Below are 15,495 nucleotides of genomic sequence, written 5' to 3'. Positions count from 1 at the left end.
CTGTCAATTTCTTCTCATCTAACCAGATTCTGGCTTGAAATCGTCACTTCCTGGCAAAAAGGCTCTGACTCGGTGATAGCCTTGGACGACGTGTCTCTCAGCTTGGGCTGCTATCTCACAAGTGAGTGCATTTCCTTCTATGTGCTCAACTCTTCCTAAAGAAGCTGTACGATGGAAATATGTACAAAGGCAAGGTGTTACTGCTTGGATGTTGGTGTCAAACTTCTTGGGTCAATTGATCGTTTTGATCATTACATTTTGCATTTTATATGTCTGATTTAGGCACAATGTCTAACAACCGGTAGGAATTTGGAAGAGTGATTCTGAATGGGATTTGAGTATTTGACGTGGCAACTCAGTGCAGTGGCCCTTAATTTAAACAATTTCCACCTCCATCACATCCTTCCTCAGTGTTCACCAGGTTCCAGAGCCTTTCCATGCAGAAAAGTATTGTATCCGTAGAGACCACAGATGGCTTAATGTCTCCTGCCATACCCCACTCAGCTCAGATTTTTCTACTTTTTTACCTACAAAATGCTCCTTTAATAACTCCTTAAATTTGGCATATATGACGAAGCCCTAAAGTATATTACGTCCTTCCTGATAGGCAGGGGCAAGGTAGTGGTCATGTCAGGCTATCAATCCCTGGGTAAATCTCGTAACCTGGGGCTGTTATTTTACATCTTTGAAATTTGTGTGGAATTTTCATTTATGTTGGCGGTCTTACAAAACAGCTCAGAGTTACTACCACAGTCATTTTCATGCCTTATTATTATTTCAGCAGTGTATACTTGGAAATGCATGCATATCATATTTATTGAATCCTCTCTAAATATCGAACTGCCGTAGGCGCTGCTTACTTTATGAACATTAATATGTTTATACCTTATTGATGTTAAGCGGTGCTCTGGTGCAGTGTCCTGGCACCTGACACCTTTATAAACCACAGAGTACATTTGAAGATCTCTCCAGATTGCTCCCAGCGCTCACTTTGACGGTCACGCAGTGGCGACTGCCTCGGAACGGGGGTGGTGGGGTCAAAAAAATAATAATAATAAACGTACCTGTCAATGTCACCGCCTCTCCTCTGTCGTCTTCTCTCGGTACTGGCAGCACGGAACAGAGGCACCCAGGCTCCCAGACTCTCCCAGCCAATCACGACGCTGCGTATAGCAGCGACGTGATTGGTCTGAGCGCCGTGGTTCGGTGCTTAGATGGGAACTGGGAGCCTGGGCATGTTCTCCACCCAGGCTGTGCATGGAGAACATGCAAAGTGCGCATGACTGTTTGGCTGCTCCAACAGGGCCGACCAATCTGTCATGCGCACTTAGAGCGTGCAAAGCACTTCCCCCCCGCTCTGACCAGTGCAGCCTCCCATCCCCCCTGCCCTAACCTGACTCTGAGTCTGCACTGGAAAAAAAAATGATTCCAATATCATGTTATTATCATTTTATTTTTATTTATTGCACTGCTCAAAGAGCAGTGGGACACTGCTTCTCCGCCTTAGCGGAGGAGCCGCCACTGCTGTCAGGTTTCATTAACCTTGCACATAGTGTCCAATGGGAGTGATGCTCTTTCCTGTCTCTCATTACCCCCATTAGTGGCGACACATACAGAAATAGGAAAGCCAGTGGTAGTGGCGGAGAAGCTGATGGGATAAGACAGAAAACAGAGACAAAGGACTCTACAACTTCTGCCTTGTTAAAGAGACACTGCAGAATGCAGGGAAACCCGACAAGACCAAAGGTATATTAAGTATCTTGGCATTCAGAGAACAAAGCATAACTGGAATTGTGAATCGAAGCACCAGAGCTCGACTTCTGACTAGCCAACTCTCTGCCCTTCCGATATTGGATCCAGTAAAGCAGGACATTAAAAAAATATTTCTTCTCTAAACAAGTGCATAGTGTTTCTCCATGTGTTTAAGATAACTACCTCAAGCTTCCTCACCACACACTCGGTGGAAGGTCAGGTCAGGTCAAATATTTTTATAGCACAAGTTAAAGGGGTAACAAGGTCACCAACCCTTACTGACCAATTAAATGAGCTTCCAATCTGTTTACGCCCCTTACCCCCTTGTTAACGTAGAGAGAAAAGGTTGTGCTGGGGCTTGAAGGTTTGAATGTTAATTCTTTGGAATAATTCCAATAAATTCCCATAAGTTAGTGCAGAACGTATTTATTGACACATCAGACATAAGTTAGTGCAGAACCTATTTATTAACACATCAGATTGAACTCTGATGTGTCAATAAATACGTTCTGCACTAACTTATGGGAATTTATTGGAATTATTCCAAAGAATTAACATTCAAACCTTCAAGCCCCAGCACAACCTTTTCTCAAATATTTTTATAGAGCGCAACTTATCACCGCAAGGTCTCAAGGCGCTTGTGCAGAGATAAACAGTTGAACAGTGCTGAAAAGATGTTTCAGGTAACAGCGAGCATCATTTCAGGAACAGCCAGGTTTTAAGACTTGCACGGAAGAGTTTGTGTTCAGAAATGGATAAAAGGTGAGGGGGCAGTTTATTCCACAGCCGAGGGGCAAGATAAGAAAAAGAACGGTGGCCTTTTCGAGATGTACGGACACGAGGCTGGATCAGGAATGATTTATTGCTGGATCTTAGTGGTCTATTTGGAGCATACCAGTTAAGCTTCTTTCGGAGGTAATTAGGACCAAAGTTATACAAGATGGCATGCGTGAGACTCAGAATCTTAAAGTGGCTTCTCTGGTGGATGGGGAGCCAATGGAGTTTTTTCAAGGTGGGGCGGAAGGGGTTCTAGGTGGAAGGTCAAGAGTCAGTCTGGCTGCCGCATTCTGCAGGGTCTGCAGTTTGGAAAGCAGGTTTTCGTTGAGTCTAAAAAACAGAGCATTGCCGTTGTCGAGCCGGCTGATGACCAAGCCCTGCACCAAAGGCTTCCTGGCTTCGATAGGAAGCCATTTGAAGATCTTCCGGAGATTACGCATAATCCCGTAGCAGATGCCGATTACCTGGCTGACATGATTTTTCATGGACAGGGCATGATCTATTGTTAGCCCTAGGTTGCGGATTGCAGGTTTAGGGGGGGGACAGGAGCCCAGTTCCGGCGGCCACCATTCATGTGACCAAAAGGTCACATGAATGAAAGGTGATTATAATTTCTGTTTAAATTCTGTATAACTGCAAAATAACAAACCCCATTAAAATTGCTTTTCCCCAATATTTTACAACTGTATAATTTCACTGAAACTTTACTGCCTTATATGTGTTATTCGTAAATACACATACAATAATTCACTTAAGGGGCCTCCCTATTTCTTCATAAAGTACTTGTATAATATAACCCATGGCTAATATTTTAAACAAAGGTCAAGAAAAAAGCTCAAATTTATTTTCTTCAACAACATGACTTCAAGATACTTCTCTGTAATTTATTTGTTCATTCAAAACAGTCCTTTGGGAAACAATGGTCTTTCCAAGGAAATTCGAAACCCATGTGTGAGGGCACTGGCTTCAACAGCGTTATAGCATGATGCCTAGCAAACAATGCCATGAACAGCAAAGAGAATTATACGTAATATTCCAAGGTGGCCGCTGACTCGCTGAGAAAGGTGAGCGTTTGTGGTTTGTTGGGAATTGTAGTTAATCGCCAACACGCTGCCACGCAATGTGTCCGCCATGAGCAGAGCTTCAGTCAACACAGCACCAGCACTGCATGATGACCACCAGCTGCTCATGTGCTGAAAGGCCCCCATCATGAGTAGATTTGGAGCACTGCTTCCATGTGCATAGGCAGTACAAAGCAATAACCAGTGCTTCCGGACCATGTCCTAAATAAATGAAAGGCCTCAGCTATACAGGCCTAATTAAATAGCTATTGGTCCTCAATCTTCACTGATGGTTCTCTACATTTATTTATCTGTAACCTCTGTGTACTCTCCCTGCTTCTTCTTTTTCTCTTAGATATAATTTCCTCATGTCTTCAGTACGGGATAAAGATTTTCTATTATTGCCACTCTGAGTCAGAACCTACACTTATTCATATGTACTCTTCCCTGTTTGTTATGTATGCATATATGTCCCTCATTCATTTCTCTATGTTTATTAAAGTTTGTACTCAATTACCTCTAAATTAATATCTATCAATATAGGTGGATTGAAAACCCTCACATCGGTAAAGATTTGCTGAGTCTCCATCTCCCCTATTGTTCGGCCAGTCATCCCCTTGTTTCCACTATAGGATATTTTTAAGGATTATGACTGTTCTACCTATTTCTGTAGTCTGCTGAACAGCAAGATGTAGTAGAACTGGAAGACATACTTCATCTGTCAGTGTTAATAGAACTAGAAGATATACTTCACCTGTTAGTGTTAATCTTTTAATTCGCAATCTCTTTCTCCCTGTCATTCCAACTCTCAGACATTGCACCGCAGCCTCTGCAGCACAGCATCTGACCTCACATGTGACAAGAGAAGTGACTGGAAGTCTAGGTTTGTTCCCATGACATGCACTGTTTGCACTGGTCAGAGCGCTGATGCGCAATGTTTTGCTGAGGAAGGGGAGGGGCTAAAAACGCAGCTTTTAGCTTCCCCAAAGATCAAAGAGCGCTGTATGCAAGCTTTCAAAATCCAATCTTAGCCCTTTTCTCACAATTTCTGCATGTCTGACACCCTAGGCCTCCAATCAAGCCATGCACGCTTTAGGTTTAATACAGGGCCTGCTTTGCAAGATCATGATGGTAATTTCAGTTGTAAATGTATGCATTACACACCAAGAGACTGAGAATTGTGTGTGTGGTTTCATGGCCGTAAAACTCACCTCTGCGTGGTAATAGCCCATTCCATGAGGATTGTAGTCAGACGGTACTGGGGCAGATTTACCGAACTCTAACTGTAACATCGCATGTGGTTTTACCAGTACCCCAGTACTGACCAACTCGTAATCAGGGCCACAGGTGATTCTACTGTTCATTTGATGGATTAATCCACATCCTTGCATTGTGCAGCACCAACCATTGCCTTTTAATTTCAATAGGAGATAACACAAAAGGACTCCAATTACCTAGTGGAAAATAGTAGCCTGAGGTTTTAAACTGGGCATCGCTCATTTCCTTTTCGCACTGGAATTGTAATGATTTTAACCCATGCATTTTCGGGCAATTGCATTATTTCTTATGCCAATGCTCGCCTCACGTGCACACCCGCTCCTTTCCGAAGGCCACAAAATGTTGTGTAATAATAAACTATCATGAAATGTGAAATGAGGCCACTGCCAATTTTTATAAAGCCCTGTTAGCACCTTCCAAGGCTCCTGAGAAGACAGTGGGTCCCATTTGACATAATGTTTAGTAGCTTCTCAACTGTTACATCTTGTAGATGGCAATTTGTTTTTACTGATCCTTTTTCAAAAGAATTCAGATCACCACTTCCCACACTAGTGCTTATGCTACCATTGACCCCAAGCATCCTGTAACACAGCATGGTCCACTCTGCATGAGTAGATTCAGAATGCACAACATTACCCTGAATAGTATGAATTTGCAAAACCACATAATTATTACGTCATCCAACATCCCATTCCGTGTCTAAGCACTGAATGTTTCCAAAAATTACTGAGCATAAGACTTTTAGCTCCATAAAGCACCCGGACCTTTGATCCTGCACTCGGTGCCTTTTGGCTAGGTTTCTGCTACTAAAAAACTTTATAAATAGATACATACATACGTATATACATACATACAGCATCCGAAATCGCACAAGTCTGTGGTTAGTCATCAAATGTTTTGCACATAGGTCGCCACTTGAATGTACTTGGTATCCATTCCTGTCAAAGGTGGCAGTAGATGTGTACTCAGGGTGAAAACACTTAGGAACACCCTCCATGTGGTGAGCCCCCAATTCAAGCGCCCCAGCAAAAAAATGGAACAGCTGAAAAATGCACCATGACTTTGAATTACCTGTGTCATTCCTGTTTTTGATTTTTGCAGACTTCTGAGAGTTTTGGGAATTTGTTAGGAATTCCACAACAGCCACACATTTACTCCAAACACAGGGATGAGTCTTTGGGAGAACATTTCAGTCTCTTACTCTGCAGATTTTGTGGATCCGGCTACACCTTCTACAGCACTTCAGTCCTCTGTTGACAATTCCAAACATTCCAACTGGCAGGGTTTTAGGGCAGACACTTGCATAGCCGCCAACTGTCCCATTTTTGCCGGGACAGTCCTGGCAAGTTGGAGACTGCCCGAGTATTTCACTATCCCGGGACAGTCTCTGCAATTCTTACTTGCATAATGGGATTAGTGACACTCAAATACATCGAGAGAAAAGTGGCCCTCTCTAATATCCCTGGTTGGTGTCTGACACTAGTGTGGCAGGGTGCACCCCCGTGTTGATGTACACATAGTGCCAATATCGGCAACACACCCAACCCGCAAACACATCAATACCAGAATAAAGAACACACAAGACACATTGGTTGTTGGAGAAAACATTGCTGCAGGTTTATTTTGTATAAGATATATGCCAACATGCTCACAGCAACAACACCGACAAGGCCACAGTGCCGGCCCCCGATCGCAAGACAATACCTTCACTTCCTTGGGCTGGATATTTAAAATATACGGACCATATGTAGACTGGTCCTAATTAAAGTAGGTGGGTGCCCATACTCACCGAAAGATACCCCGCGTCCTGATCTGCATAACCATTCCGACACGGGACACACAGAAACACACCGCGCTCTAAATCCAGCACCTTAGACCGCTCGGCCACGCTACCTCCAGCAATGTCTCGGTTTCCACCAAGTCTTTTATGGCCCTGCACTTGAGTTTGCTGGATTAGCTAGACCGCCCGGGAGGAAGCCGGACACTGGACTGAGGGAGCTGCATCACCCCCCACCCCCCACTCCCCTCCCCCAGCAGACACCAGTCCAAGGCAACGGCCGGACAATGCCGCTAAGCTGAGGAGATTAGAGAGGGGGGCAGAAGGTTACAGACTCACCGTGTAATAGCTCCTACCCGACCAGTGACACGTCCAGGCGGCATGATCCTCAGCGGGAAAAGGATCGCCAGTTGGGCGGGGGAGGTAAATATACCTGTCCCCCTCCCACTGGTGCGCCATAAATGACAAAGAGTAGTGCTTGGACATACGGGAGGTCCAAACACTAGCCTTGTTGTGTTTGTGTCATAATGTGGCACTAAGGTGGTCGCCCTCCTATGGGGGCCCCCTGCGTGGGCCGCAGGCAGCCTCAGTACGTCAAGGAAATGCTCAGATTGCACGCCTGTTTTCATAGAGCTCGTTCCAGTCTGTGGTTCCAGATCGTGCTCTCTCTGTGTTTTTCTTAAGCGTGGGAACAATGGCATCAAGAAAGCGAGCGGGTACGTGTTCTTAGCACACAGGCATTGCTCTTTATTGGGGGCCAATGGAGCTTGACCTCCTTCCCCTGCCTGTTAGCGCCTCACCCATCCTTGGCATTGCCTACCTAGGTAATGCGTCTTATGTGACACGTACTGCGTTTTGTTCAGACAAAAACGCTAGAAAACTAAGAGGTGAAACAGTAGGAGGCGCAGGGCTCGAGTCGGGGTACCACGTGGGTGGACGGCGTCCCCCCACTTATTTTACCGGGTGGACCCTGTTCCCCCCTGCCAAACAGCTGGACTTCACTCTTTGGCCTCTCTGGGACGAGATCGGAGCGCACCTTTCGTGACGTCACTTCCTGTCATGACATCACTTCCGGTGACAGCGGCCCCTCACGTCTCATTTTTGGACTTGTGCCCTGAGGAGGCGTCTATGTTAGAGTTCTTGTAGGACAGTGTTACAGGATCCTTATAAGAATTTCCGAGGATCATATTTTTAATCTCAAATTCCTGCCGCAGCCAGCCCAGGCGACCAGTAATTGCTGCTGCCAGAATTAAATGAAAGGACAATGAGTGTCATCCGGGACCTCCTCGACACGTGCTGCCTTGCCCTGCTCTTGGGGGGCGGGGGGGGGGGGGGTTGGCCGGTGGCTCAGCTGTGTCGAGTGTCTAAAGGCACAGGGTATGGCACTGAAGAAAGCGCGCCCCACACCATGCCCGCTTCACCCTGACTTAAGTCTATAGCTCTGCTGCAGATTAGATGCGACGCAGTGGTGACTCCCCAGACTGCAGCTGAGCTACAGCGACCAGGCTGAGCAGTATTTTACCAGCACTGGCAGTGACTTTGTAGTAAGTCAAAGAGAATCTTTTGTTTAATGATTTTGCTGGAGAGGCGTCAGAGTTTTGCCTAGTGCAAGTTTTGACTCACCAGTAGCGCAGTAGGTTAGTTGTGCCTGCTGCAAAGTCTTTTGTATCATGCATATCACAGAACCTAATGTTGCTAAAAAGAGATAGTTTGGATACAAGTGCACTCTTTTTAGTACAGCAAACCCCAACCACTGTGGTACGTTTTAAACCTGAGTTTCTAACACCCTTAAAATGTACTGCCTCCTAGTATCTGTGACAGGTGACGCCTACACCTTATAATTCTCATTGTTTTATTTATAATTTCCTAGACTGATTTATACTAATATGATTCATCGTCTCTGTGTAATGTCTCTGACGCCCTGTACGGGTACGAGCAGCGCGATGAAACAAATCAAATATTTATGACAGAGGGCCCATGGAGAGATGAGGGCCACTGTTGGCCAGTGGTTGTGAGGGAGGCTGTGGAGAACGAGGTCTTAGGGCACCAAGAAAGATTGTTGCACAGGGCACCATCTGCTAGTCCTGAGAGTGTGAGTAAGTAATGTCTGTCACTGTGCTGTTTGAGATGGATGGTTTTGCCTAGTTGGGAAGATGTTGTTATACATTGTGATTGTATGCATGTATGAACTTTAATAGCACATTGCTTATTTTATAATGCAAGTGACAATCAGTGACAGTATTTTAAGTAGGCTTAGTTAAATGATGCTAATTATGTCGGTTGGGTGGAGTGGGCAGAGCTTTGGGGCAGTGGCTGTGATACATTTTCAAGTAAATAATTGATAGATGTCCTGCAAAGTGTCCCTCGATTTTTTTTCAAATGTTGTCACCTGCTTTTGGGGGGGGGGGCAATGGGTGCAATGCCCCACACCACCTCCGGCTTGCTTTATTGTTGCTGGCACCCCTGGCTCTTGGCCCAGTAGGAAGATGATGAGGGTAAAATGAATAGATTCATGGTCGAAATGCTGGTAACTGAATTTGTAAAAAGAAAGCCCCAATCCCGGAGACTTCATTTTTATTACTGTATTTCAAATATAAAGGCATCCTTTCGAGATTTTACCTGCCTCTTGTGAATTTAAGGGCTTGTCAGACTCTGAATGTTTTAATCTGTTTTAGATTTTGTTGTAATAGGACTGTGATCATTGAGGGCTCGGCCGCTGGCATCTTGCTTGACCTTAGTGCTGCTTTCAACACTGTCTCTCAGTGATACACTGCAAGATTGCTGAGTAAAAAAAAAAAAAAAAAAAAAAGTAAATTGATACTTGTATAGCGCAATACTCACCCGCAAGGGTCTCAAGGTTCTTGTACGAATACCGCTGTGGAACCCATCCTGGCTTTTCCTGTGAGGCGTCCACTCCTGGGCACCCCCAAGGTGGAGGCCAGGCATCCTTAGCGTTGTGGGGGCCGTTGTGGAGATTAAGCAAGCTATTGCCCAGAGTTGCAGAGTGGGACTCCATGATTGGAACAGGCACCGAGGCGAGAATGATCAGGTCCGTGGAATTTTTTAGCCCAAGACCCGCTGAGGCGGGGAATTGAACCCTGGTCCCGGGCTAGACCTCTGCATCAGGGTCTCACGCTCTAATCATTGAGCCACACTTCTCCACCTGAGTGACAGATCAGGCCTCACAGTAGTTTGCAGCGTTTCTTCCAGATCGAGGTTTTCAAATGCTCGATAGGCCATTTTACTCTGTTGTCCTTTCTTTGGGGTATGGGGTCCCCAGGAGGTCCTCTCTAGACTAGACTAGACTTCCATACACACACTGTTCAATATATAGGTCCAGCCACTAGTTTACATTGTTCATTCCTTCGATGATACCCTGGTCTCCTATGCTGATGACACATAGCTGGTTATACCCCTCTCTTCTGACAGATGAAAAACATTTCTAAGCTAAAGAATTGTCTTACAGCTGTAACTGTGGCTGAGTAGGTGGGAAACAGCTGTCTAAATCTTAATGGGAGCAAATCCAAAGTCATGCTAGTGGGTAACAATGTTCATTGCTGGACTTCTGACTGCAGAACGGAGCATCTCGGACATGCCTTGGACCTCTACCTCAACCTAAAACTCTAAATAAAAATGTAGGCTTTTGGTTCGATAAGCTAGCATTCGAATCATAGGTCAAGAATCTTGCAGCCAGTTGTTTCGGCCTGTTAAGAACTCTGAGAAGAATCACATGAGCCCTCCCAAGTGCCACTCAGAAAACTGTAGTTCAATCTATGGTCACATCACGTTTGGACTATGAGAATATGCTATATTTAGGAGCCACCAAGGCTGTACTGCATGGAGTACAGATAATTCAGAATGCGGCAGCTCAACTCCTCCTTCGCACCCCTAGGTGGGAGCCGATGGGGTCCTCCCTTGTAATGCTGCACTAGTTACCCATTGAGTAGTGAGTACACTTTGTGCCACTTTTCGTGCATTTATCAATTAAGGGCCAGCCATTTTTATACGTCTTGCTCAACATTACACTCCTCCCAGTGCCTTAAGATCTTCTACTTCATACCTAGTCATAATCTTTTTTCTTCCTTCTTTTTTTTGATCCCTAGTCATAATTGTCAAGATCCAGAAATCAAGAAAAGGACGATGTTCCTTCTTCCATTTGGCGCCCAAGTTATGGAACTCTCTCCCCATACCATTCACTTTTCTCCCGATGAAAAAGCGTTCAGATAAGCTCTGAAGATCTGGCTGCTCCAACGTCTGTAAACCACTGAATTCAAGGGAATCTCTTCTGTCTGTTAGCGCTGGGAAGCCTATCACAGGCAGCCATATGCCCTATAAATTTTAACAATATAAATAATTTTTGCTGATTTCTTTTTTCTCTTTTTCATCTATGGTCTGCCACACTAGACACTGCTTGACCTTGTGAAATTCTGAATTACTTTGAGTGTGTGTCCTCTCAACTCAAGGACGGCTCTTGCTGGTGGCCCAGCTGGCCATCTGCAGTTTTGCATCCAGTGTTCACGCACAGATCAGCATGGAGTGGCTTCGGCTTGCTCTGAACACAGCCTATGGATGAATTGGAAAACTTGCAACACAATATAAGTGCCTATGCCTGTCTTTCCCTGTTTTGAATCCAAGAAGCTTGCAAGTTATACATTTTGTATTAATCTGTTTGCATGGCTGAAAATATCAGCACAATTAAAAGCTCTTTGAACACAGCTGCTTTCAGCACCCCACTAATAAAAATCTGAAATCTAGAGCTATCAAAAAACATTATTTTTTTTGCAAATTCCAGAATATTAGTGCACTTTAAATGTCAACTTTTTTAGGACCACGTGTGAACTAGAAACGTTTTTACTTCTTACTTTCCCCTATTCTTTATCATATGGAGAATCAATAGTTAGACAGGATCTTTGCATGATAAATTACAGAAAAAGGTTCACTGTGCTTTACCAAAGGTAGATCACCTTCGTGGTGGGGGAGCTATCCATACGGTAAAGTATAGGAAAAATTTAGATTGTTAACAATATTTGTATGTTTAAATATTAATGTACACAAATGTTTTATATTTATTTTAAATGTAGAAAAAAGAAGATAAATACAACTGAATTAATAACCTAATTGTAAATTAGAAATCAAAGTAGTTTAAATATATTAAATTACATGAAAACTATTTATCGAAAGTTTATTTATTTTTTATATCACCCAAAGTGAAATAACATATTTGTAATGGATAATATTTATTATTGAAAGGGAGGTAGAATAAAAAAAATAAAAAAAATAAAAGCATTATTGGCATTTTGATCTTAATAAGTTTTTCAAACAGGAGACATGTCGTGAAGACCCATGTTCCGCCACCCCTCCCTTCCCTTACCCCACACAACAGCAGATATGACCTATGTACGGCCACATCAAACAATTTTGGAGGGGTTCTCCCCCTACAGTTCTATACATTGATTCTATGCCAGATAAAAACTAGTAGACCCATATTGCAAATGTTGTTTTTAAATATGAAAATGTTCGCTGAAAGCAATAAGTGGAACATTGAACAACAAATCATATTTAATTTTATTGTTAAGAAGGTAGATTTTTTTAAATCCATTCTGTCTGTCTGAAGTCAGAGTTTTATACAGCTGCAAAGTTCATCTAATGGTGGGTCTTAGTTGATGTTAGAATATTTAGGGTTTGTTTATCATATATGCTAAAACTGCCAACCACCCAGAAACGTACAAACATTTACTTTTTAAACTCAGGAAGAACGAGAACAGTGCTACTTTAATAGTATGATTGGGTCAATGCTCCTACATGCTGCACTTTTCCCTTTGTTATGGCTGTTTTACTACTATGGCCGCAAACATAAGCTTCTGTGCATTCAGCAGGATGCGGAACACCTCAAAAGCACAGCAGTCATTCGGCAGATTCGGGTCGGTTATAACACAAGATACCGTGCGTCCTGCAGGTCTCCTGTAAAACTCATATAACACTACACCTGCCAGACAGACTTGGACCGGTTAGCACAGGGGTACACCAGATAGCATGACCCTCTAAGGCCAGGGGTCACAAAGGAAGTGCCAGGAGTAGCAGGGATCAAGCTAGAGGTCCCAGCTGTGACCTTTGACTACCTCCAAATGACACCCATGTGTATATTAGATAATCTTTTATACTCTACCCTTTTCATTTTTACACTGTTTATATAAAAGGTACTTTAACCTCTCCTCTTCCGTGCGTCGGACGGCCCCCGGGTGTCTGACGTCACGGTGGGCGTGTGGGAGGACGGCCAGGGCCGTCCGAACCACGTATGCGTCAAATTCTTTCGCTCCACGGAGGAATGCTGGCCGCAGCTGTGGTGTGCGTTCTAGTCTACCGGCGTACACGCGATGACGCGTGACGCCGTAGGCTAGAACGGAATAGGCGCGCATGCGCAGAACGGCTAAAGTGAAAGGCGCAAAGGTTAGGAAACGGCAGTTGGCGACCGGAGCTCTCTACAGTTAGACGCTCGGCGCCCTTAGCTTGTATCCTGCATGTATAATAGAATAAACGGAGTTCTACATACCTCCTTGTGTCAGAGTGTCCTGTGGGGGAGATTACAAACATTACAGTGGCGACGAGGCTGGGATCCGGACACCACCAGGTGCAGTGGACGACGGCAAGGAAATTAAAACCCCCCACAGCCCACACCCACGAGCCAGCAAAGGCACAAGTCCTGCAAGGAAGGGCGTGGCAGCAGCGCAGCAGCACGGCCAGGAACACAACACCAACCTCACAAGCCAGGTTAGTGTGGCCCAAGACCCCAGGAGCCCCCAGGCAGCAACCTGGCAACCAAGGGAGACACCCCCAAGCCAGAGGAAGGGGGGAGGACAGCGCAGACAGCGCACACTGCGAGGGACAATACCCCAGGTAGCCCAAGGGGTCAAGGTGACACGGCAGAGAGCGCAGGAGCGTCCGGTGAGCCTACCCAAAGGGCCCAGGAAGGAGGACCTAGAGGCGAAGCCAGAATGGCGAATCAGGCGTCAGCCCTAATGGCACCAGTCCCGTTCCTAACCAGACCAGGTGAACCCCAACTAAAATGGGAAGACTGGAAGGAATATTTTCTCAATTACATTGAGGCCCTGGAAGATGAGAGCGAAGGGGAATACAAGCCGGAAAGAAAAAAGAGGCTGTTGCTCCACAACTTAGGCCCAGAAGGGGTCAGGGTGTTTAAGAACCTGGTGCCCAAAGAGAGGGGTGCGGCGGAGACGGACGTCTTTGCAAACGCACTGGACGACCTGGACAGCCATTACCGCCCAGCGGTTTGCGTCTCGATAGACCGCTATAACTTCCAACAGAGAAAACAAGAGGCAGGAGAATCCATTGATGACTATGTGGCAGCTCTCCGCCGGCTAGCAATCACGTGTAGGTATGGGAACCTGCAGGATGAATACATCAAAGACCAAATTGTAATGCACACCACCAGCAAAGCAGTCCAAGACAAGCTATGGGCGATGAATGAAACAACCCTGAAAGAAGTCGTGGCGATGGTCAAGAAGGCGGAAATGTCGAAGAGAGGCGCAGACGCGGCAAAAAGAGAAAGTGGGCCGAGACAGATGATCAACAAGATCGATGAGGCGCCACAATCCAGCAAGCCCAAAAGCAACTACGGAGACCCGAAGAAGGACACAAGAGGGTCCGGGAAGCAGATACCTCGCCCCAGCCAGGGAACGAAATTTGCGTGCTACAGATGTGGCAGTGCAGCGCACGCGGCCCAGGACAGGCGGTGCCCCGCGTTTCGCGCCAGGTGCTCATTCTGCGGGTTGACCGGTCACTTTGAAAAGGTCTGCCGAAAGAAAGGGTCGAAGTCCACGGTCAAGTGCATCGACGCGGCCACGGCCAACGTAAGTGAGGAAGACGACCTGGAAGAAGACGACCTGGTGCTGTGCATCGAGGATCAAGTGCTGGACGTATCCGGGAAGCGAAGGGATAAGCCCCGCACCGACATGCGCATCGGGGGCGTCAAGGTATATGTGGCCGTGGATTCTGGGTCCCCCTGGACCATAGTGCAAAGATCGATATGGGAAGAGGATTTCGTGCCAGTCTTAGGACCCGACCTAGAGCCGCCGGACATCAGACCCATATCGTATACCGAGGATTCCATACCACTGGTAGGATGCAGGGACTTGGAGTTCGAATTTAGAGGACGGTCAGCCACGTGCACCCTGTATGTAGCGGAAAAGGGCCCTTCCGTCCTAGGATGGAGAGACGCAGGTGCTCTCGGCATCATACTCAATCCTGGAGGGAAAGAACAGATTCTGCTAACAGACGAATGGCCCCTCTCGAGGGAGGAAGACTGGAAAGCAGCATACCCCAAGGTTTTTGAGGGCACGGTTGGCAAACTGGACAAATTTGTGCATAAAATGGTCCTTAAGGAGGGAGCAGTACCAGTAGTGCATAAGGTCCGGAACATACCGATGTCCACGAGTGAGGCAGTGCGCCAGGAACTACGGAAGTTGGAAGAGCTGGATATCATCGAGCCAGTGGACAGTGCGGAATGGCTATCGCCCTTGGTAGTGGTTAAAAAGCCCAATGGTAAGGTCCGGCTCTGTGTGGACCTGAGGGAGCTTAACAAAAACCTCATAGTGGAGAGGTTCCCGCTCCCCAGAATAGAGGAGATGCTAGCAAGGACAAAGGGCATCACCCACTTTTCCACCATAGACCTCACGTCTGCATACTACCAGATAGAACTGCACCCGTCGAGCAGGAAGTACACAGCCTTCATAACGCCCTTTGGATGCTACCAATTCAGGAGAATGCCCTTCGGCCTGGCATCCGCTGCGGCCGTTTTCCAGAAGTTGATGCACAGGTTGTTTAAGGACATCT

General features: G+C 45.9%; 1 protein-coding gene across 1 annotated transcript in view; it reads left to right on the top strand.

Moving 5' to 3' along the window:
* The window catches only part of ALK (ALK receptor tyrosine kinase), a 2,610,699-nt gene that overhangs the window by 2,153,852 nt on the left and 441,352 nt on the right, over positions 1-15,495 (top strand). The window contains exon 11 of the mRNA XM_086925973.1: positions 27-121. Coding sequence (XP_086782099.1) covers positions 27-121 — 95 coding nt within the window. The remainder of the gene's footprint in view (positions 1-26; positions 122-15,495) is intronic.

The sequence above is a fragment of the Lissotriton vulgaris genome, chromosome 6 (genome assembly GCF_964263255.1).
Source record: "Lissotriton vulgaris chromosome 6, aLisVul1.2, whole genome shotgun sequence".
Lineage (NCBI taxonomy): Eukaryota > Metazoa > Chordata > Amphibia > Caudata > Salamandridae > Lissotriton > Lissotriton vulgaris.
This window is presented reverse-complemented; position numbering and strand designations above follow the sequence as displayed.